We start from the raw sequence: 24,810 nt of genomic DNA on the forward strand, positions 1-24,810 counted from the left end.
ACTAGAGCAAAGAACACAACCACTAAACGGCTCCTAAGAACAACAGAAATGCGAACCCTGAGATCAATAACAGGACATACGTTACTCGATCGGAAGAGAAATGAAGAAATGTGCGATATTCAGGGTGTAGTAACATGGGCAAGGAGCCGCAGAAGAGAATGGAGAGACCATGTTGATAGAATGCCAAATGAACGGTTAGCAAAAATTGCAAAGGAAAAGAACCCAGACACAACTCGACCTCCTGGACGACCACCTATAAGATGTTATGAAAGCTGGTCCTCAGCATTCCAACTACTCCTGGCAATCCCTTGATGAAAATACAGGACCTAGTCCTAACGTAAGAAGAAGAAGAAGAAGAAGAAGAAGAAGAAAAATAAATTTTGCAATTTGCCGCAAGTCTATCCCAGGGCTTAAAACACAATGGAACTGTCTTAATGTTTTGTTTTGGCAATAGTTCTACAGCCGTACTACCCAAAAAAACCATATAGAGTCGCAACTAGAAATGCAGGAAAAAAAATATTTCTCAGTCGAAGACAAAGCTACCGTCTTTAAAAACAGCCTGCGAACTATTTTTACTCCAACTTACAACCCACATTTTTCAAGGGACTTTGCCAATGACACCAATTTCTCAACCTAGCCCGTAACTTGGAGCCCTCACAGAATAACCCACTTAAATGTGAACATTCCATTTCACGCTTCCTTTACATTCGATGTCGTTAGTCATCTCTAGGCACTCTTTGAAAAACCTTCCCGAGACAGCCTTCAATTTCTGCGGCCTAATTAGCGCCTGATTGACATTTTCATACTTCGCCAACACAGTTCTCATTCCCAAACCAAGCAAGACGCTACTAAGCCTGAATCTTCCCGCTCTATCTCGCTCATTAGCATCATGGATTAATTCAAGGACAGAATCTGGGAATTCTGTACCGAGCAGAATATAATTTCAAAATTCCAATTCGGATTCAGTCCCAAACACTCCACGCACAACGCCATTACTATATAGTAATCGCTATTATATGTCTCTCCCTTTTGGAGTAAGTCGATGAACAATATTCCATGCGCATCCCAAAATACTGGCGCCTAAACCTTCCCAGTTTACTGTTATGCCTTTGGACGCTTCGGACGTGGTTCACCGGCTGCAGTCTACTCAGATGATGTTTTGACTCAGGAGTGTAGTGGCCAAACAATACTTTGAATCTTAAATACGTTTTTGTATTTGATCCACTATGAGTAAACGCAACACTCACTTCAGTTTACGATTAAATATAATCAATTTGTGGACTTTTTTGATGTTTTATGGACTAACCAACTCAATTAGGCGATCAGAACTTTCATATTTTTCATCAAGAAGCAATGATAAATTAACACACATGAAATTGTTTTGAATTCATTTTTTCGAGAATAACAAAAGTAGCTTTACTTAAAAGACTGTCATTTTATTCTGACTAATCTAAATGTCATGAAATTCAACACATAGTCTTATGAAAATGTGTACTTTACAAACATCAGTCAGTCACACAACTTATTGAGTGATGTTATAAATTCTAATTATTTATTAAAACACAATCAAACATTTCTAATTGAACTATATACTATACAGCATCGTGTTACTTACAAAAGAAAAAAATTGAAATGTAGAAAAATTTAGTTGGTTGGTACAAATTATCAAATAAAACAAAACTATAACGAACTAGCTGACCCGACAGACTTCGTCCTGTCAAAAAGATTTGTAATGTGGCAGTTTTTGTGCCTACGTATTTTAAAAAATTCTCCTGAACAGAACCGTCACCCTGGTGATAGGGCGTTGTGAATAAAAAATAATTAAATAAAACATATATAAGGATTTAAAAGTAAGTAATCGCTTTATTGTTAATCATGTGAATCATAAATAATTATTATTATTATCATTGTAGTGCTTTGTGGTATACGATGTTTTTTGTTTGATTACCTGGCGCATAGATAAACAAATCTGATGGTTTTCCAACACGGGAACAGGCAACATACAATTGACCATGTGAGAAACATGGGTTTTCTAGATTAATACCACAAACACTTAATGATTGCCCCTGGGACTTGTTTATAGTCATAGCAAAAGCAAGCCGCACTGGAAACTGTAGTCGTTTAAACTCAAATGGCACATCAGTCGGAATCATTGGGATGCACGGTATGAGAACATCTTCTCCTTTATACTTTCCTTTATATATATAGTTTATATAGTTGCTTCTATCACATTGTTTAGTAATTTTTTTATCGCTAACCGTGTACCGTTGCAAAGACGCGGTTGGTTGATATTTCGCAACATTATAACCACCGATCCGACCTTTAATTGAAGATTGTGAGGTGGCAATCCTGGCAAATCCAGCGAGTTTAAAAATTCCGGTGGATAGTTGACTACATCATCTTGATTAGTAGCCGAATCAACTGATTTATATATCCTCAATTCGCCTGTAATTTGTTCTTGAATTTTGAAATTTAATTCATTTACATCTATGTTTTTTGCAGCCAGTATAGCTCGTTCGCTCAACCAATCATGGTTTCTGTAATTTTGAGAAACATCTGGAAACACCTTCTGAATAAGTTCATCTTTTGATTGAGTTAACTGACAAAAACTTTGTGGAAAGTTAATGCAGCCAGTCAACATGTCTATAGGTAATTTGCCATTACCAATGTCAATGAGTTGTTTAGAGAATATGTTTCCAGATTGGTCATTTTGCAACTCGACACGCATATTCTTGCTTAAATGAAGTACTTTGACATGTTTCCACAAATTGGAGGACTTTAGACATGCATTGAGTTCATCAGCTGGCGTTGATCGTGGAATCACTGGCAATGTTTGACGAAAATCTCCTGCTAATAAAATCATTGCACCACCAAATCGGTTATTATTGCTCCATAGATCTTTTAAGGTTCTGTCTAAAGCCTCCAAAGATTTTTTATGTGCCATCGTGCATTCATCCCAAACAATCAATTTACATTGCTGCAAAACCTTTGCCATTGCAGAGTTCTTCGAAACGTTACAGGTTGGAGTTTTATTGCTTTGCATATTTAATGGCAATTTTAGTGCTGAATGGGCTGTTCGACCACCTTCAAGCAAAGTTGCTGCGATTCCCGACGAAGCGAGTGCAAGTGCAATTTTATTTTGTGAGCGAATTGTTGCTAATATTAATGAAATCAAAAAAGTTTTTCCTGTACCACCAGGTGCATCTAAGAAGTAAATCCCTCCAGTTTCATCATTTGTTACTTTCATAAGAGTTTCAAATACATACTTCTGTTGTTCATTTAACAGTGGAAGATTTGTTTGAATTAATTCTTTCAAAGCGTTGAGATCATACAGTCTTTCTCGATGCAACTCTTGGTTAAAAGCGTCATGCATTGGACGATTGGGCGCGATCAGGCCTAATTGAATTAATAGTTTGTTTGACATTATCAAGCACATGTCCTCAATTGAAATCAATGCTTCATTGTAAATTTCTTCACTGATTTGTATATTTGGATTTCCCATTCTATTCCGTATTTGATACAAAATATCATCACACATATAATCTTTGTACTTGATCCACAAATCAATTGGGTTTGATGGGAAGCATGTAGATATGATTATAGAAAACAATGTTCGTATTTGATGAGCGTGTGATGATATTACAGCATCATTAAGAGTTTGATCCCAATGAGCGTCATTTTCAAATAATTTCAAACGTTGACAGGCTTCTCTGTAGGATCCACACAATTCACCATCAACAGTTCGTAACTGTTGGAATGATGTTGCGCCACGTACATTGACTAATAGCAGTCGTAAATAAAAGCATTCATCATTGCTTGGATGTACTGAATAAATCCGGCCAATCGCATAGGTGGAATATACATCTGTATATCCTGGAACTGGTTTTCCTTGTTTCCGTCGTATAAATCTCCTTGAGGATTGATTCCAGGTATAATATTTTGGCATTTCAGAATATAGCAATGTTTGTGCGAAATCATCGTTTTGGCATGTCTCAAAAAAACTGGTTAATGTAGTAGATGGTGGCTGGGCAGCTCTTTGTACTGCGTTCTGTGTTGTAAAATACACTCTTTGTCCATTTTCTAAATGCACAGCTAAGTGAACAACAGAAGGGTGTCTCTCATGAATAGGAAAAGAGAATATTCGCCAAACTGCTTCATTACTACTGACATAGCGGCCCATTTGGTATTGGGTAACTTCATCATTGGAATTCTCTGCACCAATTCCAATCACAGCCATATCACTCCCTTTGGTTACATATTTGCAAATGTATTTAATTGATTTCACTGAATGGCAAGATTCAACGTTGATGTGTGCTTTGAATGTCTTTGATAAAATGGGTGAATATGGAACAATCCAACGATTATCTATTTCAATATCTTGTTGATTTAATTTGACAATTGTTGATTTTCCATTGTCTGCTGTCGATCTGCGACGATACAATGGATAACCGTCATTACCAGTAATTGTTTCCGATATTAATGTCCGTGGATATCGTTTTGAACATTTACCATCCATCATACACGGTGAATTTTGATTAAGAGTTCCACAGGGACCATGTATCATGTGTTTGATAACTACCTCATGTAATCCAGGATCTACTTGTACATCAGGGATTTCAGCTGATATCACTGCATCAACTTCATTTGGCCTTATCTTTTCAACCAACCAAACCAAAATGTGTGCATGTGGCAATGCTCGTTTCTGCCACTCCACAGAATACATCTAGCAGCGTGTCTCACCAAACACATTATGTTTTACGATGAAATCCATTAATGATTTCAACTTTTGTCTAAAGACTCTGGCTGTAATATCATGACGATCAATGGGTGATTGCCCAGAGAATAACTCCTGCTTGATTTCTATCCATTGCGGATTGCATGTAAATGTGATGAACAAATCTGCTGTACCATAATGACGAACATACGACATGGCATCTTGAGCATATTCGTGCATATGCCGAGGGCTTCCGATGTATGTTGCTGGAAGAATAGTCATCCGACCGACATTCTGTGCATTTCCATCAGTATTAATCGCATCTCGAAGGTGAATATACTCTTCAGATCGGAGTTTGGTTTGATTCAACCTGATGAATGTTAATCTCTCCGTTTCAATTTTAACATACATGTCAACAACATATTTGTGATATAATCGCCGACATTTCAATATGTGATTATCTTCATTTTCCCGAATCATTAGGCGGTATGAATAATAGTTCATTGAACTGACTTTTTTGTTGGTTTCAGAACCTGTAAATAGATTTTGTTTTAATAACATTCAAATATAAAATTAAAATACATAATATAATGACTGAAATATTATCGCCATAGCTAAACTAATATTTTAGTTACCTGTAATGGGATTTATCATTTTTGTTGAGAAATCGTAGCCATCTTCACCTTGCCAAAATATAATGGGATATTGCAGTGCATCATATGAGCGGTGTGTTTCCTTTATACGTTGTAATTGATCATTCCGACGATGTAAAACAATATCACGGGATTCCAAGTTTTCTCCAACTACAACGATAGCAACTTCATCAATAGTTGGTGCATTAAAACGTCTTGTATGTTGACCTGCAGGTGTTTTATCAGCTCTGATTACAATTTTGTGATTATCGGATGGCATCAGATCCAGGGCAGTTTTAAACAATATAATCAATTGATTGTGTTGATGAAATAAAGTTTGTAATTGTTCTATAATAGACCTCTTTACTAAATTGTTATGTGCACAACGCAGATCAATTTCTTGTGGTGAATTGCCCTTAAAATAAATTTGCAGGAATTTGTTGTCGCTATCTGACACTGGTAACAGTGAACCTGCTCTGTGATATATTTGCCCTTGTATCTGTAAATAAGAAAAATATTATGGTGTGGTATAAATTAATGGATTGTCAGTGACCAAACTTAAATAATATTTGATCTTAAAAATATATATTTAGTTTTAACTAATATCTATCAAATATATAAAATATAATAAAAGTGTCACTGAAACTGAATCACCATATAATATGATGACTAAGTGATATATTTCGTAATGATTAAGAAATTGAAGATAAGTGACACATCTTAACTTTCGTGACAGAAAATTTTGTTCGCTAAAATAATTATGAGTAACTGCTATAATACATACCTTGAAAGTTGGCATAAAATTTTCCCGAACTACATTTGTTGCCCCAAATGAAGTCATTTGAAAGCAATTGTTATATTGTTGGATATGTGTCAAAAAGTGTATAGAATCTGTTCCTATTCCTGAAACCAATGAGTACAATGGTTCTGGTGGTGGATCCAATGGTATCAATTTCACTTTACCATTTGCGCAACACAATCCATTGGCTTCGTTTTTGTATTTTAATGCCTTACAGTGTGAGCAAACCGAGTTCATAGAACCAATAACAACACATTGGTAGTTACTGTAGTCAATTGACACATCGTAACTGAAAGCAGCTCGATTCAAACTTGCGCGATTATTAGTTGAATGTCGCGCTCGCGCTTCACGCGTTTGTGATATCCGAATTCTTTTACGTTCATTTCCGTCGTCACGTTCTTGTGCAGTACGATTAGATCGGTAATTAGCTTGGTTTGTAGCATTTCTGGTTCTTCTACCTAAATTGCTTCGTCTTATAGGAGGCATATCAAATATACATTATTTTTTCACTAATCACGAACTAATCAAACACTAACTAACTAAACACTCTGCAAAAAACACGATATACGAATTTGTTTCGTGTATCAGTTGACAAAAGCAAACTCAGTAGATTAGGTAACAGACAACTTTTTTTTTTTTAATTTGATATGATAAGTCAAAAAAATAATAAAACACTGTTGCTAACGCGATTTTTGTTTGACTGATGTAATGACGTGGAAACTGCTGCATTTTATCTCGCGTGCCGAAACTAATACAAAAGAAACGCGAGTTTCGGAACGCGACATTAAACTCCTCCAACTATGTATTCTGTGCTCCAACGCACACACACACATTGTTTTGATAGATATGATCTTTGACGTTAGGAACACACCTTACAAAAGAAACGCGAGTTTCGGAACGCGACATTAAACTCCTCCAACTATGTATTCTGTGCTCCAACGCACACACACACATTATTTTGATAGATATGATCTTTGACGTTAGGAACACACCTACATTGCTTAGACAACAGTGAGTGCTCAAATTGACTACGTTTTAGTTACAAATCATTTGTATGGGAAAAAGAAAAGAGCTATTTTTAGGGTTTTTCCAGCAATAATTCTAATTTTTCTCGCCGTAAAAACCATCCTTGAACTTCAACGAACATTTTAAAAAAAGATTTGGCCAAATTGGTCCAGGCGTTGTTGAGTTATGCGCTTACCAACACATTTTGCGATTCATTTTTATATTATAGAATAATCGAATTGGGCACCTTGCACTCGGAGTCTACAGATAAATTGATGATAATTTTCTTTTAAAATGTCTCTCTATGGTAAACGTGTTCCTTCGCATATACAACGATTTAAAAACCTACATATCTCCTAAACCATACAAAACCAACAAAAGTACATTTTTGTTGAAAAGTCGATGAAAAAATTCATTTTTGCTATCTTTAGATTGTACAGGTTGCTCCTGTAAAAGTTACGGATTGTTAACATGGCCTTCAGAGTGTAGTGTGGAATTATTTTCTTCGTCAAACATACTACATGGATATACGTAATCATCAATTAAAAAATCATGGTGTTCGAATGTATAATTTAGATAATATACTTAAAAATAATTTCTGATTTCGCAACTTTAAAGGCCTATAACTCAGAAACGAGGTGTTGTATGAGATTTTTTGTCGCAGCATTATTCACGTGTCATCTACTCATTCCCGAATTTTTTGCTAGTCAACACCCTATGTAACACAAAAGTGAATTTTTCATTTATTAATAAGTTTAGCAAATTATAACTTCATGCATAGAATAAAATACAAAATAATATTTACCTAAATTGTGTCTATTAAATCGTCAATTTGAATATTGAATTTTGAATTCTATGATTTTGAGAATTTGTACAAGCATTAATACTAAAAATCACCGAAAATCTTAATTAATTATTTCCCAGACGTTGAATACATAAGTATTCGAAAGCTCGGAAAATATATTAAAGTTAGTCCACTTTGGTGTTTCGTTGCCACGTTCCCAATATATATAATACTGAATAAATACCTTTGTTAGCTTCTATATTTTCATCTATAGGGATTTCTGACTCATTTCTATCTCTCATCAAAAATTACACCATTATTTCCTCCAGAAGATTATATTTTCTCGTGAGTTCAGTCTACTGCATTTGTACACGCCTTGAACTTAAATTGTAATTTCTTCTTGGACGTTTTCCAGCTGCTGTTCCGTGTCGGGGATTTTAATCATTTCAGGACAAAGTCTTGCTATATACTTATAACAATATACGTATATAATACATGCCTCGAGGTTTTCAAGATTTTGTTTATGTCTACATATTATGGTACCTAACTACTTGTACCTGTTATGAATACCCTTTCTTCATAAGTAATTGAATTAATCCTGCGAAGATAGAAGAGATTGAAGTTTTCTTGAAAAAGGGAATGTTCCTAGTACACTTACCCATCTCTCATCTTTATCACTTCCCTTATTTCTGCAATAATAAATTGGACTGTTTCTTCAGTTAATCGCAATCGAGCATTGAATTACTCCTCATTCCGTATAAGAAAATGATTTTCTTTGTTCATATATACCGTGAAGCCCCTGGAAACAGTTCTAAACCCCTTTGGTTCTGTAAAATCTTCTACATCGGTGAATTAAATACGAAACGCTGATATCAGGAGCGAAAATTTAAGCATATATATATATATATATATATATATATATATATATAATAGTCACATCATAAATTACTTTTATTACTTGTAGAAATAATAATAACTATTATTATTGGATTTGGCACTAAATGATGTTGCATAGTTTCTGTACACAATATCTAACTCCTTTATTAGCGTAAACCTGCTACCTTTCAAAAGCAAATTTTGATGACCGATCGGGAAGGCCAGTTTCTGTGTCAGTCCCAGAAAATATCGATGCAGTTCATGACATGATTTTATCAGACCGTCGAATTAGGCTAAAACGGATATCTGAAGCACTGAATATTTCATACGAACGCATTCATCATATAGTTAACGTCAATTTGGACATGAGAAAAATTGCTGCAAAATGGATCCCCAAATGTTTGAATGTTGACCAAAAGCGTGTAAGGGTAGAAACATCGCGTTCGATCTGTGCTCGATTTGAAAATGATGTAGACTTCTTACCGATTGTTTCTATGAATGACACTTGGGTACATTTCTACGATCCAGAAACAAAGCAACAATCGATGGAATGGCGGCACTCTGGTTCTCCAAAACCTAAGATGTTTCGCGGCCAAAAATCTGCTGGAAAAGTTCTTGCTTCAGTTTTTTGGGATTGCCATAGAGTAATCATGATTGATTTTTTGGATAATGGTAGAACAATAACTGGAAATTACTATTCGACATTACTGAGAAATCTACGGGAAAAAAATTGAAGAGAAAAGACGTGGAAAGCTATTCATAGGTGTTTTGTGTTTGCAAGACAACGCCCCTGCACATAAATCTCATGTTGCCATGCAAAAAAAGTTTAAAAGGTCGTAAATTTTCTTCCAACGAGGAGGTAATAAAAGCTATGGAGGTCTGGTTTGCAGAGCAAGAAGAAACATTTTTTTTGAAAGGTCTAGAAACGTTACAGGTTCGTTGTAATAAATGTATCCAATTAAGAAGAGAATATGTTGAGTCATAAAATACTTTGACATTGAAATTTTGTTTGGTTCTATAGTAGGCTAAGAATTTTTCAATATATCCTCATATATATCTTTTTTGGGACAAAATAATAAAAAGTCTGGTTAAAATGAAATTTTACAAGAAAGATAGGTAGGATGGTCTGAAGCAACTATAATAAATGCACTTTCCAAGGATAAATTGTTAATTTATTCCAATCAACCTCGACCTATTAATTAAAAATTCTACAAGATTATTAATTCCTTTTAACTTCCTGCTACATTATTGCAACGGTATCATATATAGCAACCATTTAGATATACTTATATTGATTATTTGAATTTATGACCATCTTGATAGGAAAAGTAAACGAGTTATAGACGTATCGGTGGAAATATATTTTTAAAATGCAAACTTGGAAACAAGACTATATTCAACATTAGGAATCAAATAAATTATCAAGACAACTTTCAGTTTTACATTCATCCACAGGTAAACGTATAATTGAGAAAAGCAAATTATCAGACTCGTTAATAGTAGATAACACTCTCACGGCAAGTTTCTGATTTGTTCACTTGTGGACTTTTTTTTTCTTCGCTTGGTATCTCTTGGAAAGAATTATTAGAAATGTTACGAAAAGAATTAGGGTAAATCGAATATTTCAAAAACCAAATAACATGGATAGTACATTAGGAGGAAACAAGTTGTGGTAGAATATTTGAATAGGTACTAATCTCTCTCATGAATAAATTGGTATCATTTTGATTGTATCGTTCACAAATGTTTGTTGTTTCAAGAACGCCTACAATATAAATATAAATTTTGAATATATACCATCACACTGAATCTCTTTGGATGTAAGTTTACTATTTTTCAGTGGTGGTGATCTCCCAGACCTTAGAATACCTTGAGGACTTACTGACATCTAATAATTTGGGAGGTTCAGTATTTTCTCAGGTTATGGTACATGTATGTGGATGATATTATCGCCTGTTCAATAAGAAAAAGGCAAACGTAGACGTATTCATTATGGAGCTCAATTCAAAATATCTATCTATAAGTTCACCTATAAAATGAAAAATAAAGGACAGTTACCATTTGTAGCTACTTTAGTAGTTAGGAACAGTAATAGGCTAGACTTTGATGTATTTAGTAAAAACACCGACACGTGCAGGTACACCCCAGCTGATTCTTTTCATTGCAATTCACGTTCCACTTAATATCGAGGGATACAATAAGGAAATGTAGTTGTACTCGACGGTTATGATAAAAGATTATTAACCGTCATAGTTTAAGAAATCACTAGGTAAAACAACTTTTTTCCGAACTCGAAGTGAAAAACAAGGAAAATTTGCTCTGGTACCTTTCAATCCTGTTTAGACAAAGGTAGTGAAAGGAATATTTAACAGAGTGGATTTTAAATTGGTTTATAAATCCAACAATACAATAAAACAATTGTAGGGTAACCGTAAGAAAAAAATACCAAATTTGAAAAATAGTGGTATATATGAAATTAGCTGTGGTGATTGTGACGGGAGGTATATTTGGCAGATTAAGAGATCCGTTATATTCCGGTTTAAAGAGTACATAGCTCATTTAAAATATGGACAAAACAAAAAATCGAGTATTACGAGTACCGATCACGCTGTTATTCATAATGACATTAATATTAAAGATATGAAATTATTAAAAAATGTATACAATAATAAATTTTTGGATGCATTTGAAAGCATTGAAATTGCTAAATGAAAGAAAACCTTAAATAAGGACAGAGGACCAATTCTTCACAGCCAGCCCATTCTATAGTTTAGTAGTTAAAAAATAAATATGAAGATTCCTGCCGCGGACATTCTCCCGCTGGAATTAATTTTCGTAAGAAAGTTTATTGGAGGGAAAATTCAGTCTCTGAAAACGATAACTTGGCTATCAAAATTCGCGTCAGACAGTGTAATTGAGGGTATTGGTGTAGTGGAAGTGTAAACAGTGTGTTCAGTATAAATATCACAAACGATTCCAGAAATTCCAGTTTATTTATGTACCATTCCTAACCTGATGCTAAATAGATTGAGATATTTAAAAATCAACCTACAAAATAATCACATATGCAGTGAGTTCCTTATGTAACAGAACAATTCATTCCCTGATTATGATTATGAATGTAATTGGAAAATTCTGAAGTAGATCAATTTTTATAAATGAAATTGCAGGCTACTCTGATGACATCTGAAAGTTTGGCACAAATTTTCAATTTTATTTTTGAATTCATGGGTCAACTATATAACGAAGAAAGAATTATAATGTTCTTGTTAAGTTTGATAAGGACTTACTTATTGGGCTCTTGACCTAAGATAAAGATCATTTATTCACATCAATATATACATTATATACAAGAAGATCTGAGTATTGAAGAAATTATATCAACATTGACGAAATAATTCCCACCTACCATAACATTGGAGTTGTACATGGAAGCAAACAAAACCTGAAAAATTCTGCTTTTGAAATGCAAAAAACATATCAAATTTATACGAGGGGTGATACATAAGTTTTGAGAAAGACACATAAAAACAAATATTTATAATTGGATATGGCTTTCAAATTTTTCAAAATAGTCTTCACTAAGATCAATACACTTTTGCATGCGTTTGAACCAATTGTCGAAGCATTTTTTCATTCCGATTGAGGTACCTCCAAAACATGTTATTTGAATGCTTCTTTAGCGTTGATCTCGCAAATATCTTACAGAAAAATAATCCAAAAATTAGTTATGATTCGATCCGATTTTTACTATTTATGAGGTTTTGATACATATAGATTCAAAATATACTTATTTAACACCCTCCAAAGCTACTCTGAAATTGGTTATAGTGACATCTATCTGACTTTCGTAAAACCTTCTATGTGTTGCATCTCATGGAATTACTCAAAAGACTGAATTTTACATTCGGCCGTTATTATTCAAAATGTGGTTATTACTTTGAACCAAATACTGCAAGAAATACAGAGAAATATTCAAGAAAGTTACTGTTTTCTATTAAAACATAAGATAAGAAAGCCATAATTAACTTTTAAATGTAGAGTATTAGATTTTAAGTTACTAGATTTAACTCGATTAATGATAAACGACTTAAGAGGATTTGATTTATGTTATTTTAACACAAAATATTGCTGAAGAATGAACTTCTATGGCTTTGATTTATACGATATAATTACAATCTAATTTGCGATATTATATTTTTGTTTCAATAGTACACTTTTTTGTTATCATTATGTACGGGGGCATGAGGAGAAATGAATTATAGTATCCCTAGTTCCAAATTCAAATGAAACTAATGGATTCCTCCAATTCCTGCAATTTCAGTATTATTAGAAATGAATAAATTCATTACTAATAATGATATTATAGAAAAAAATAAATCAAAACGATTGGAAAGGAAAATTATCACGTTGAACAACGGTAGGAAATGGAAAAAGCAAAACCTTATTGTTACCAACTAATGAATTAACAATAATAAACTGAAGTCATCAGAGAAACTACAATTTCCAGCACCTAGATTCATGTCGTTATTGTCAAGGCTGATTCTCAGTGCATTTTTGTGAACAACAAGAAGTCATCTATTAATAATGAATTTTGTTATTAGGTGAATGGCGAGTGACGATTTCCTTATGAAAATTTTATTAAGAATTTATTGTAGGCACCATAGCAACTGAATTTTCTAGTACCAAGCTAGAAACAGATAGAATAAATACTATGCAAGATCAACCACAGCTATATGATATTGATACTACCGAGGCTGGTCCTTCAGGGATCTTCATTGTCAACCGGACGCGATGTGATGAAAATGATTGAAATTATTTACCATATGAAAGTGGCTCAGACAGTGTGTATGAAGGGATCGAAGATGGATATCTTGATATGGGTGAAAAAATGGGAAGTGAACAAATTGATGTGGGAGATTGTGTACAAGAAAACAATGATATATTAGTCGAGAACACCGAAGAAGGATAAATACAAATAATACGAAAATCTGACACGGGGAGCTGGAAGAGGCAAGAAAACGGTGAAAAATATTATGGGCTTGGAAAAAACCTAGAAGGAAAATGGACTATTGACGTAGCAAAACCATCTCGTGATATGAAATATTTCTGTAATTGTAAGATCTCGGAAAAATCAACTAAAATACAGCGCGAATATTCACGGAAGAAGGTAGGCAGCAAATCTTCAACCAGTTTTGGCTAAATATGACTTGGTCTGAAAAGAAAATTTACATTTCAAATCCTGTAGACTCTGCCGCTCCGAAAGATTTGAAAAACCGAATCAATGAGGCTTCAAGACATTCCAAAACATTTATATTTTAGTTCAAGAAAAATGGGATTCGTATATGAATTTGCCAGATCATGTTCATTAACACTTCAAATTTGGGCATTTGGTCTTCGCATAATTGGGTAACTTCAAATAAGGATCGTAATATCAAAAATCCTAATACTGAAGAAGTTACTTTCACCCACAGAAATAAGATCAATACTAGATACGAGTCGCAGAGAATTGAATTAAGGAACTTTTGTGGTATTACCAAAAATGGAATCTCACTGTTGTAGAATTTCATCGAGTAAGAAGTATTTGGAACCAATCTTGCAAAGTAAAGCTGAATTGTACAGAAATTAGGTTAAGTACTACGCAGATAAGAACATTAATTCTTTTTCCTTAAAAACTTTTCATGAAGAGTTTGCTTTAAATAATCTAGGCTTATATTATCCAAAAAAAGATCAATGTGACTTTTGTGTCTCATATTAAGTTGGAAACGTCGATGAGCAGTTATAGAATCGACACATTCCTAAAAAAAATAGAGGGCACCATAAACAGTCGTCAGACAAAATTTATGCCCGGTGCTCGAAAACTTTTATTATTTGATAACAAATGATGCATATTGCTTTTTATAGTACGAATTTGAGGGAAAAGTGACTTTGAACAAATTTGCAATAATGTTGAACAATTTCATCGAATCCAATGTGTCAGAAGGAGAAGAAATTATTTTGTATGATGGATGCGTCCCGCAAAATAAAAAGGTAACTTTGTCAAACGCTCTACTGAATCTATCAATGAACAAGGGCATAATTATTATTAAGAAGTACTTGGTAAGTGGACACACACTGATGGAATGCGACAGCATGCATTCCACAATTGAGCGAAGAATCCGTAATAGAGAAATTTATTCGTCTGCTGAGTATACTGCTGCTTGTGAATCGGCTCGCTTACATCCTCGACCCTATCAAGTTGAATATTTAAATCATAGATATTTCAAAAACTTATCGGCACTGAAATACCACATTTCCATTCGTCCTGGATATAGAATAGGAGATCCTACCGTTAATGATTTGTGTGCCGTACAGTACAGACCTGATGGAACTGAAGTATGATTACGATTGGGTGGCAGTGAAAAAAGACTTAGTCAAGAGGTTGGTGCTATAGTTCCTTTTGTCAAAATCCCCTGCTGATTAAAAAAAGCAAATACGACCATTCACAGCAACTGAAGGAAGTAATATTTTTATGACAACCTACTGTTTGAAAGAGATTAATTTTTCAAAGTGTTTTATATTATTATTTTATATATTTATTCTCTTAATTGATAATTTTTCTCATTCTTCTAATTTTCTTCGTTACTTTATTATGATTAGATTTTTGTCAGAATTGAAAACTAATAAAACCTACTAAGTCTCAATTTTGGTTCAAAACCTTGTGTCTGGCTCTAAAGTTCATAATTAAATTTTTGAGTGGAAATCACTATAAACAAGTCATACCCAACTTTAATTATTGGTTACTCAATGATCCGTTCACATAATTAGTGTATGGCACTTCATATTAGTTTTCCGTCACTCCTACCAAATTAGCCAAAAATGACTTTTTTTAAAGGTTTTTAAAGTAAGCCATCGAGTCTAAATAGAACAGACATCTCAAAATTAAAAAATTAAAAAAATCAATATACATTAACAAAACATGAAATAACGAAAACATATATTTAATAATAAAATTTTAAACATTTCTGGAACCAACTAAGTTATCGTTTTCAGATATTGATTAGCTAAATACAAATCCAATAGATGAGGTCAAGAAATGAAAGTTTCACAAATATTCACGTTGCTTTTTTAATAATAAAAATTTCTATTTCTCTTTATGTTTTATAGTTTTAGGTGATTGCCTGGATATTTAGTAAACTCAAAGTAAAGGCTTCTTCACATGATGCAAAAGAACGTACATTGTAATCCAAGACGAAATCTTGCACTTGCAACAATATTGATTTTATACAATTTTTATTGCGTATAAAATGCAATTCTGGAGAGAAGTCCAATGGAAGACCAGTAAGAGTTATCTCTTACCAGAGAATCTAATTTTTCTTTATATATTATATACACAAATTATCATTTTATCGCACTGAGATTAACAATCTTTCAATTGTTCTGTTCGCTACGTCAGTTCAATTTTTATATTGTTTTCAATTTTAAAAATAATTGAGCTGTCATGCATGGTATGTATGTATGTATGTCTCGAATTAATCAGTGACGAAATGAACAATTTCGATTATGAAAAAATAGAAACGAAGGAGTAAAATTAAAATTCATCAACTCCTGGAATATCATTTTGAAGGTTGTTTTTTTAATCTAATGAATTTAATATTTCATAGAAAATTCGTAGCATGGCCATTCTGTATGATTTGATTCCCTGATGATAAATTCATTTTATTCGAAAGGAATATACTCGTATATTGGAAAGAGTACACTCTGGTATTTCTTTGTTTTTAAAAACACCGCAGTCAGCTTTTCTACGATTTGCTGAGTATTCGAACAAGTGAAGTTTTTAATTTGGAACTCTGGGGTAAATAGAATAAACAAAACAGACGACATGTGTTGTGGGAGAACACGGAAGAATCAAGAGTATATTGCATGTTTCTGGATAGTATATCTGTTCGTGTACTGTGTTTTTGTGACTTATAGATGTATGTCACGATTCTAAATCAAATTCTGATTCGAATATTTCAAATTATAACTCAAAAAACAGTAATTATAAAATTAAAATTAACACCAAAATTTTTTTCTTCCAAGTAATTTGCTATTCCGCAAATATCTGTTCTAAAAAAGAATACCTGGATATGATTCCAGTATTTGATGGCAATATTGCATTATTTCCTAGATTTGAAAAAAAAATTATAAATTGACAAGATTTCTGGGCCGACGAACATCAAAATACATCTGTATCAGTTATAGAATTGTAGAAATAAATTGTTTTTGCTTTGAATTTTTTCTATAATTAGTAAAAACATTTCTATCTCAATAACACTCGAATATTGATAAATGCTCAAAAATTTCACGGTCCCTTCAATTATTATCGAAAATTTATAAAAGACAAAATTGACCAAACCTATAACTATGACATTGAAAAGGATTATCAATATCATCAATACTTGAAAGAGCTAAAAACTGTTGTCATGAACAATAAGTCCGGTCAAATTAGACTAAAAAATAATAGTGAAGCTACATAAATTCCCACCAAGCTGAAAATCGGTAACATTGTTCAAAATACAATGAAAAATATAATTTGGAAGTTCCCCATCATTTCCCTGTAAGGAAAAAATTTTTATTCAAGGTCAAAGGTGAAAAAAATGAGTTTTTTTCGATTTTCAGCAAAACTGTAAGTTTTATCATGAAAAATATATAAGACAAAATTGTAGACCATAAAATTATCTACAAAAAATGTATTAATACTTTTTTCCTAGGAGCCACCGTTTTTGAGATATAATGATTCCAAAAGTTGTAAGAGTTGTAATCGACATAATATACACACGTTTCCACGCCACATATAAGGTAGTCACTTAGCGCGTTTTTTTAACGTGGTTTCCCCAGTAAGCCTATTCCACGGATCAGTTGTGCTCCTGTTTAATTTAAAACTATTGCAATATAATGGATATTAGCAGAGGTTGAAAAGATAAAGGCAATTTAAGTTGAAAAAAAGTATTGAAAATTAATCGTCCGAGTCGTAACATTCGAATTCTTCTTCTTGATCTTCTTGTTCTTGTTCATCTTGTTCTTGTTCTTCTTGTTCTTCTTCATCTTCATCCTGGGTGCATGTAAACTGCGTTAATAGCGATGTATCGGTTAACAATTCATTAGAACCAGTGCAAACTTTACTTCCACCTGCGCCGGAGAAACTGTTAAATACGATTTTTTGCAACTGAAAAAGGGATGCAGTGTTAAATGTGGTTGCAAAAAAGTCGGACTGTTTTGTTCTCTCTCATGTACACATTGTAAAGGTCGGTCGTACTCTAAGAATAAGAAAAAAAAGAACAAGATGAACAAGAACAAGATGATCAAAAAGAAGAATTCGAAAGTTACAACTGGGACGATTAAATTTCACTACTTTTTTTCAACTTAGATTGCTTTTATCTTTTCAATCTCTGCTAATATCCATTATTTTGCAATAGTTCCAAATTAAACAGGAATACAACTGTCTTGTGGAATGGGCCTACTGGGGAACCACGTTAAAAAAACGTGCAAAGTACTACCTCATATGCGGCGTGGAAAGGTGTGCATATTGTGACGATTACAACTTTTACAACTTTTGAATAGCTACATCTCAAAAACGGTGGCTCGTAGAAAAAAAAGTATTGATATATTTTTTGTAGATAATTTTATGATGTACAATTTTTGTCTGATATATTTTTATGATAAAACTTACCGTTTTGTTGAAAATCGCAAAAAACTCACTTTTTTACCTTTGAACTTGAATAAAAATTTTTCCTTTTAAATTATATTTTTCATTGTATTTTAAACAATCTTATCGATTTTTAACTTGGTGGGAATTTATGTAGCTTCGAATGTCTAAATTGACCGGACTACATAGGCTCTGACCTACCTGTTACTTTTACCAGTAAAACCCTATATGATTGATAGTTCAATTATTCTGTAATCTAAAAAGAACTTGCAATAATATGAGCAGTTAAATCCTTTTATTAGAACATTCACCATTATTACCGGCCATAATCCACTCCAATTGTTATTCTTACTTAATGATACAAGTTCCAAGCTTGTTAGATGACGCTTGAAACTCTAAGACTACGATTCTATTATAAGAAAGAAGCTTTAAATGCTAATTATAGTCTATTTTTATGTACGGGAGAGTAATAAAACTTACCTATTATTCCAAAACTTATATCGGTCATTTTAAATATTATCACAGAATAATCTAATTTTCATAAATGTACCTCAGCTAATACAAGTTTTCGGGCTTTTATTGGTCTTATAGAACTATAAGTTGTACGGAACAATAGAAAAAGATTTGGATTGGTTAAATACTCTGTGTATTAAAAATTACATAGCAGTGACATAAGATCTATAAATACCTATTTGCTAATAGAAACTAGAAATTTGTTTTATTTTAATTCCAAGACTCTCTCCTCGACTTATTCCATCGAAAATATGTTTTTAGGTTGTACCATAATAAGAAGATCCAAGATAGCTACTCTCAACAGTTTAGTATCAACAGCATTGTGTTCCGTAGAAATTACAAAAACAATTTATGGAATGTAAATACCCCTAAAGGGCTGCAACGGAAATTCTTTCACAAAGTCGCGGTAAAATTAGATGAGTAAGACGGGATAACTGCTTCTTACTTGACAGACTTTTTTGCATCGAATCAAACAACGATTGTTCTGTATCAAATCGGGTTGAATATAACCCTGTATTCAGTAAGACTTGCCAAGGTGGTTCAAGAATGTCTACTAAAAGCAAATTTTTAATAGAAAACAATAACAGCAACGTTTGTCCTGTCAGAATATTTAAAAAATTGATCTCAAAAGGGGCCCAAATATCAAAATCTCAGATTATTCCTATATCTAATATATAATAAATCGTCACTGGAAAGCAAAAAATGGAATGATAATATGCCCATTAGAAGAAATACAATTTAAAATTGAACAAAATCGCCTGTCGAAACGATTGGTTTAAGTACCAAGAACAAGATAAAAAGCTTTCAAAAATTACAGGTTACAACAATGCCAACTCAATAAAACCCTACTCGAATATTGACGAAAAACATAATAAACAAATTATTAACAGCATACGTATTGGAAATACATCTTCATCAGTTATAGAAATATAGAGATAAAATGTTTTTGCTTTATATTTTCTCTATAATTAGAACAACTACGGCGACGGTCTGGTTCCAAGCAACAAGTTTTCGAAATCTGTTATAAAATTTTTTTGAACAATTATCAATGTCCTCGGATTATTATTACTGAGGAAAATCTTACTGCTCATACAAGTCAAGAAATTTTAATTATAAGTGCATCAATTCCAGATTCAGCGTTGTTGTCAAAAAACAAAATGTAAACAAATAATTATCATACGATTACCTAAAACAATTTAGAGCAAGATATTATTAATTTTAGAATATATAGTACCTAAACTAGATGCCGAAGATGCTATTCACGTAAAAATTCAGTTTTGTGTTTCAATTACAAAATTACTTCAGAAATTTCCAAATTAACTATGCTGAATGTAATAGATAATTGATAAATGTTTCTTTAAATAATTGAATTTAGTATCATACGAAAAACTAAATAGTACAATGTAAACTTTTAGTATTCAAATCGTAATCTCAATTATTTATGGATAACCTTAAATCTCGAATAATGATTGTATGTAACAAAAGTTTTCATATTTGACTCATATAAATGTAGTTGAACGTTATACTTATTATTTAAAATATTACCTATGTCCAGTCTACTTCCGTTGAAACATTCCCACAGTTGGGAACCAAAATTTGAACGCATATTGCACCAGATAATAAACTGTCATTTAAACAAATTGTAAGAGCGAGACTGCTTGTTAAAAACATATACAACAGGATAATTGTGGGTGAATTATGATGCTTTTAAAATCGCTGGTATTGAGTAATATACGTTTTTGAGAGAAAAATGAATAACGATATTTTTATTGATCTAAGAATCAACTACAACATCGCTTTTCCGTCAAGAAATAATGATAGAAAAATGTTCCAGTATTCATAATTTCCTAATTTCAATGAAAAATTCACAAGGCAGATTCTGGATATTTTTTGTTCTTAGTGAATTCCCTAATCAGAAAAAAAAATAATTACATCGTCCATTTTATAACTAATATAGTATTAATCTCTTTCAATAATAGCTAACCAAATGTAATACAAAGTAACCTGAAACAAAATGAGGTTACTAGTACAGTCAGTGAAGCTGAAAATCAGGTGTAACCTCCGAATTTTTTGAAACTGAATGGACCTACATGAAAATTTAGAATAAGTTTCGACTAAGGGGTCAATATCAGCAGTCCGATTGACGCTTTTTATTTTTTAGGGGTAAAATCTAGCCCTAAGTGAGGAAAATTAAAAAATTATGTCTTAAAAATTTAGTTGTGAATATCTTGTTCAAGCTCCAAGATTAAATGGTGTTTCATGTTCTCGAACGTATTTTTTTGTATATTTGATATTTACAACCCCCTATGTAATCCTTAAGAGCAACCCCTATGCAAAAAATAATGACAAAATATTACTTTTATAAAAGTAAAAAGCGATTTTGGAGGTTAAAATTATATATATATATCTATCCTATCTATCCTTAATACAGGTATTAAGATGAAGGTACTATCTGGTCAACAAAACCGCAATATCTATGCTGTGAAGATATCTACAGATGATATAATTACCTGGTCTTCAGTAGCAAAAAGTCTCAAAGCACATAAATTGTATATATATTATTATATAATTATAGTATGATCCCCTAAGAAGATTGCAATTTTGTATATCAATAATTGATAAACTACACATGAACATTTTTCAAATAGAAAACGTTCTGTAGCTGAGCTCTTATCTTTTCATAATATTCTCAATTTTTTATAATTAATCCCCAACATTTTTTTGTTAAATCTGGTACGTACTTCTATTCAAATCTATTATTCACAATACCAAACTTTTTTATTGTGAAAACCTAAAACCTAGCCTAAACAATTTTTCTTCTTGTAACTGATATCTATCTAAGCTAAACTCTCAATTTCGTACTTCGTAGGCATTTTTATACATATTTTCTTTGGTAAATATCCTCGATTTTTAGTGTATTTTTTAAAATAAGTTTTTTATATAGAAATTTTTTCAACTCGTTTTGGGTAGTCATCATTTGATTGTTAATCCATGAGAGAATCAAGGTTTATTTTTTTATATTCACCTACGCAGTTGTTCTTTGACTTCCACCCACTTGTTATAATATGAACTCTGACCTCTGTTCGAACATAAACAATTCTTATTCAAACCCTGGGGTTGGCCGCACCCATCCCTATGAGAGGAAATCATGAGCGTAGGTGCCAAAAATAGTATAAGAAGTTTTTCATTATTTGAAAATTTCATTTATCGAAAAATGAACGTGGATTAAATTATTGAAATAAAAAATGAAAAAAATTGGATATAAATATACAATATTACACATGCAACTTTATAAAATATATCGAAAGTGAAGATGGAAGTAATTAAAATCCAAAATCATTCCAGTACTACACTTTTTTATATAAAATAATACTGAAATACCTCTCAACAAATAAGTGAATACCGACAAATCTAAAAAAAGGGCTCCACGTTTTCTTCAAAACTTTCGTATTAACACAGTAATAGGGATTTAATAATGATATAAACGATATCTTATGAATATGGTGCAATATTTTTTTCAAAACCATCTAACAATGTACCAATAAGTTGAAGTGATTGAACATTACAATAATTAAGAATGATTAAAGATTGATATAATGATACGAAGGTTGTTACTTAATTTTTGAGATATTGCAACCCGATGTGAAATGAACCATGACCTCATAGTTCGATATTTTTAGTGGTAACTGCACTCCGAACGTGTTGTAAAATGATTGCTATTTGAGTTGTTCATAGATACTTGAAATATTCATCTTGTTCAAAAAATGGAATCAAATTGCGATAATTTTCCAGCAATGATTTTCTGTGACTTTCGACGTGGATTAGAACAACAGCAGTCTGCCAATCAACTCGCTTCAACTTCTTGTGCACCATCTCCAGCCACAGTGTTTCGCTGGTTTTCCAAATTCAATCGTGGTCGCACTTCAATAGGGGATGAATTTCGTAAAAGTCTTAAAAGTCTTCCAAAAAAAGGTGTTGTTCCCGAATATGAACATGAAGATTTGGCTGTCAAAAAGATTTGTTCTCAGTGGATACAGCATAATTTGACAATCGCTCAAAAATAAGCAACCAATCATGGGTCTATGCATATGAACCCGAAACTAAACCAAAATCTATTGTATGGGTCTTTCAAGAACCAAACACAGTCAAAACATTAAATTAATATGTCATCTGCCGTACAGTCCTCGTTTGGAACCCAGTGGTTTCTTCTTATTTCCGCAGATCGATAATAAATTGCGAGGTCAACGTTTTTCTACACCTAAAAAAGCGATTTATACATTCAAATCACATGTTTCGGAGGTACCTCAATCGGAATAGAAAACATGTTTCGACAATTGGTTCAAACGCATGCAAAAGTCTGTTGATCCTGATGGAGAATATTCTAAAAAACAATAATGCCGTACCCATTTATAAATATGTTTTCATTTGTCTATCTCAAAACTTAAGTAGCAACCCTCATACTGCTATATATTACTGGAAGAGGCTAACAAATAACTTTGAAAGTCCGATTCATGAGTTACAGTTATTATTTCCAAAACTAGGGATAATAAAAAAAAACATTTAAAATAATTTTGGCTATGCAGAGGGACATAGATAATCGGAATGTAATGTATAATTGAGTTTTAAAATATCTATTCATTTTATTAAAACGATTGCTGGATTTTGTCAAATGAAACTATCTATCATTAGAATTAGTTCTAAATATCAAACTCAACTAATTTGAATAAATGAATTCTCCTCTCGAATTATTAGACGTTGGTCACTGTTATGTTACATTTGGAAACTTATTGGGCGTTATTTTAATCCAAATGTGAATAATATATGTGAATGTATCATTGACTACAATCCGTCAATTTGGTAGATATAATCAAAAACTATACCAATGTTGTAGAAGGACGAATGAGACACTTTTACAACCACTACAACAATACTCACAATTCCACTTATGATGCACGTCTGAAAGGTCGAGGTACATGGACCTTTTTTCTTTGAACATCACACATTGAACTAGCTCGATTACCAAATCCATCAGCATTAGCAGTCAGCTCATGAAATGGTAGATATATAGTTGCAACTTTCAGTTGGATAATTCTTCAGCTTCTTCAGCTATTGCCATTTTACGGTTAGATACTGTTATAGACTTCTAGCCTTTTTGCCTCTAAATCTGTCATTAAAGAAGCCAAAGACCTTCTAGAGCAATGTCCAGTATATTCTTTTGGCTCCTCTAGCTCCAAAAATTCAGCATCTAATGAGAGAATTGTTGATATACTATGAAGTTTTTCTACGCTTTATTTTTGTTTTAGTCTTTTGTAGGCGATCTTTACATACTTTTTTGATTTTGAGGTTCTCAAACACCTTTTATCCCTAAACTAAAAACACTTCAAATGAATGTATTTTTTGTTTCTAATATTTTGATTAAATAAGCTCAGACATGAACTTATTTATACAGTAGTTTATGTTCAAGATTCAAGTATACGTAAAATATGAATTAATTTGTTAACTTATTGGAATGCTTTGATTTAGGATTTTTTATCATACTTATGCCATCATGAAAAGCTGATCTATACCATATCAAGTAGAATCAAATGTTGAATGATAAGATTTAGTGTGCTTTTGGATCAATATTAGCTTTGATGAATGGTGCGCTTTTGTGGAGCCGAAATGGTTATTCACGAGACATCCAAATAAACTAAGAATCGGTGGTTTTTACTCGCAATTTCCTTCACTTTTAGCTTAAATTATTAATGAGCGGCTTGAGAAACCGAACCAACAGCACATTTTGATTTTATCTGTTTTTTTATTGAAGCCAATCCATATGAT

General features: G+C 32.5%; 2 protein-coding genes across 3 annotated transcripts in view; both read right to left on the minus strand.

Annotated features, from left to right (window-relative positions):
• Positions 1–24,810, minus strand: part of LOC130898287 (lethal(3)malignant brain tumor-like protein 3) — a 343,664-nt gene that overhangs the window by 293,269 nt on the left and 25,585 nt on the right. The gene's annotated exons all lie outside the window — the stretch shown is intronic.
• On the minus strand, positions 4,164–5,724 carry LOC130898289 (uncharacterized). Its single transcript, XM_057807483.1, has 2 exons — positions 5,350–5,724; positions 4,164–5,247 (listed from the first exon to the last, which is right to left on the minus strand). Exons 1-2 carry the CDS (start codon positions 5,624–5,626, stop codon positions 4,724–4,726), a joined length of 801 nt encoding a protein of 266 aa, XP_057663466.1. The 5' UTR covers positions 5,627–5,724; the 3' UTR covers positions 4,164–4,723.

This window comes from Diorhabda carinulata, chromosome 9 (assembly GCF_026250575.1).
Source record: "Diorhabda carinulata isolate Delta chromosome 9, icDioCari1.1, whole genome shotgun sequence".
In the NCBI taxonomy this organism is placed as follows: domain Eukaryota; kingdom Metazoa; phylum Arthropoda; class Insecta; order Coleoptera; family Chrysomelidae; genus Diorhabda; species Diorhabda carinulata.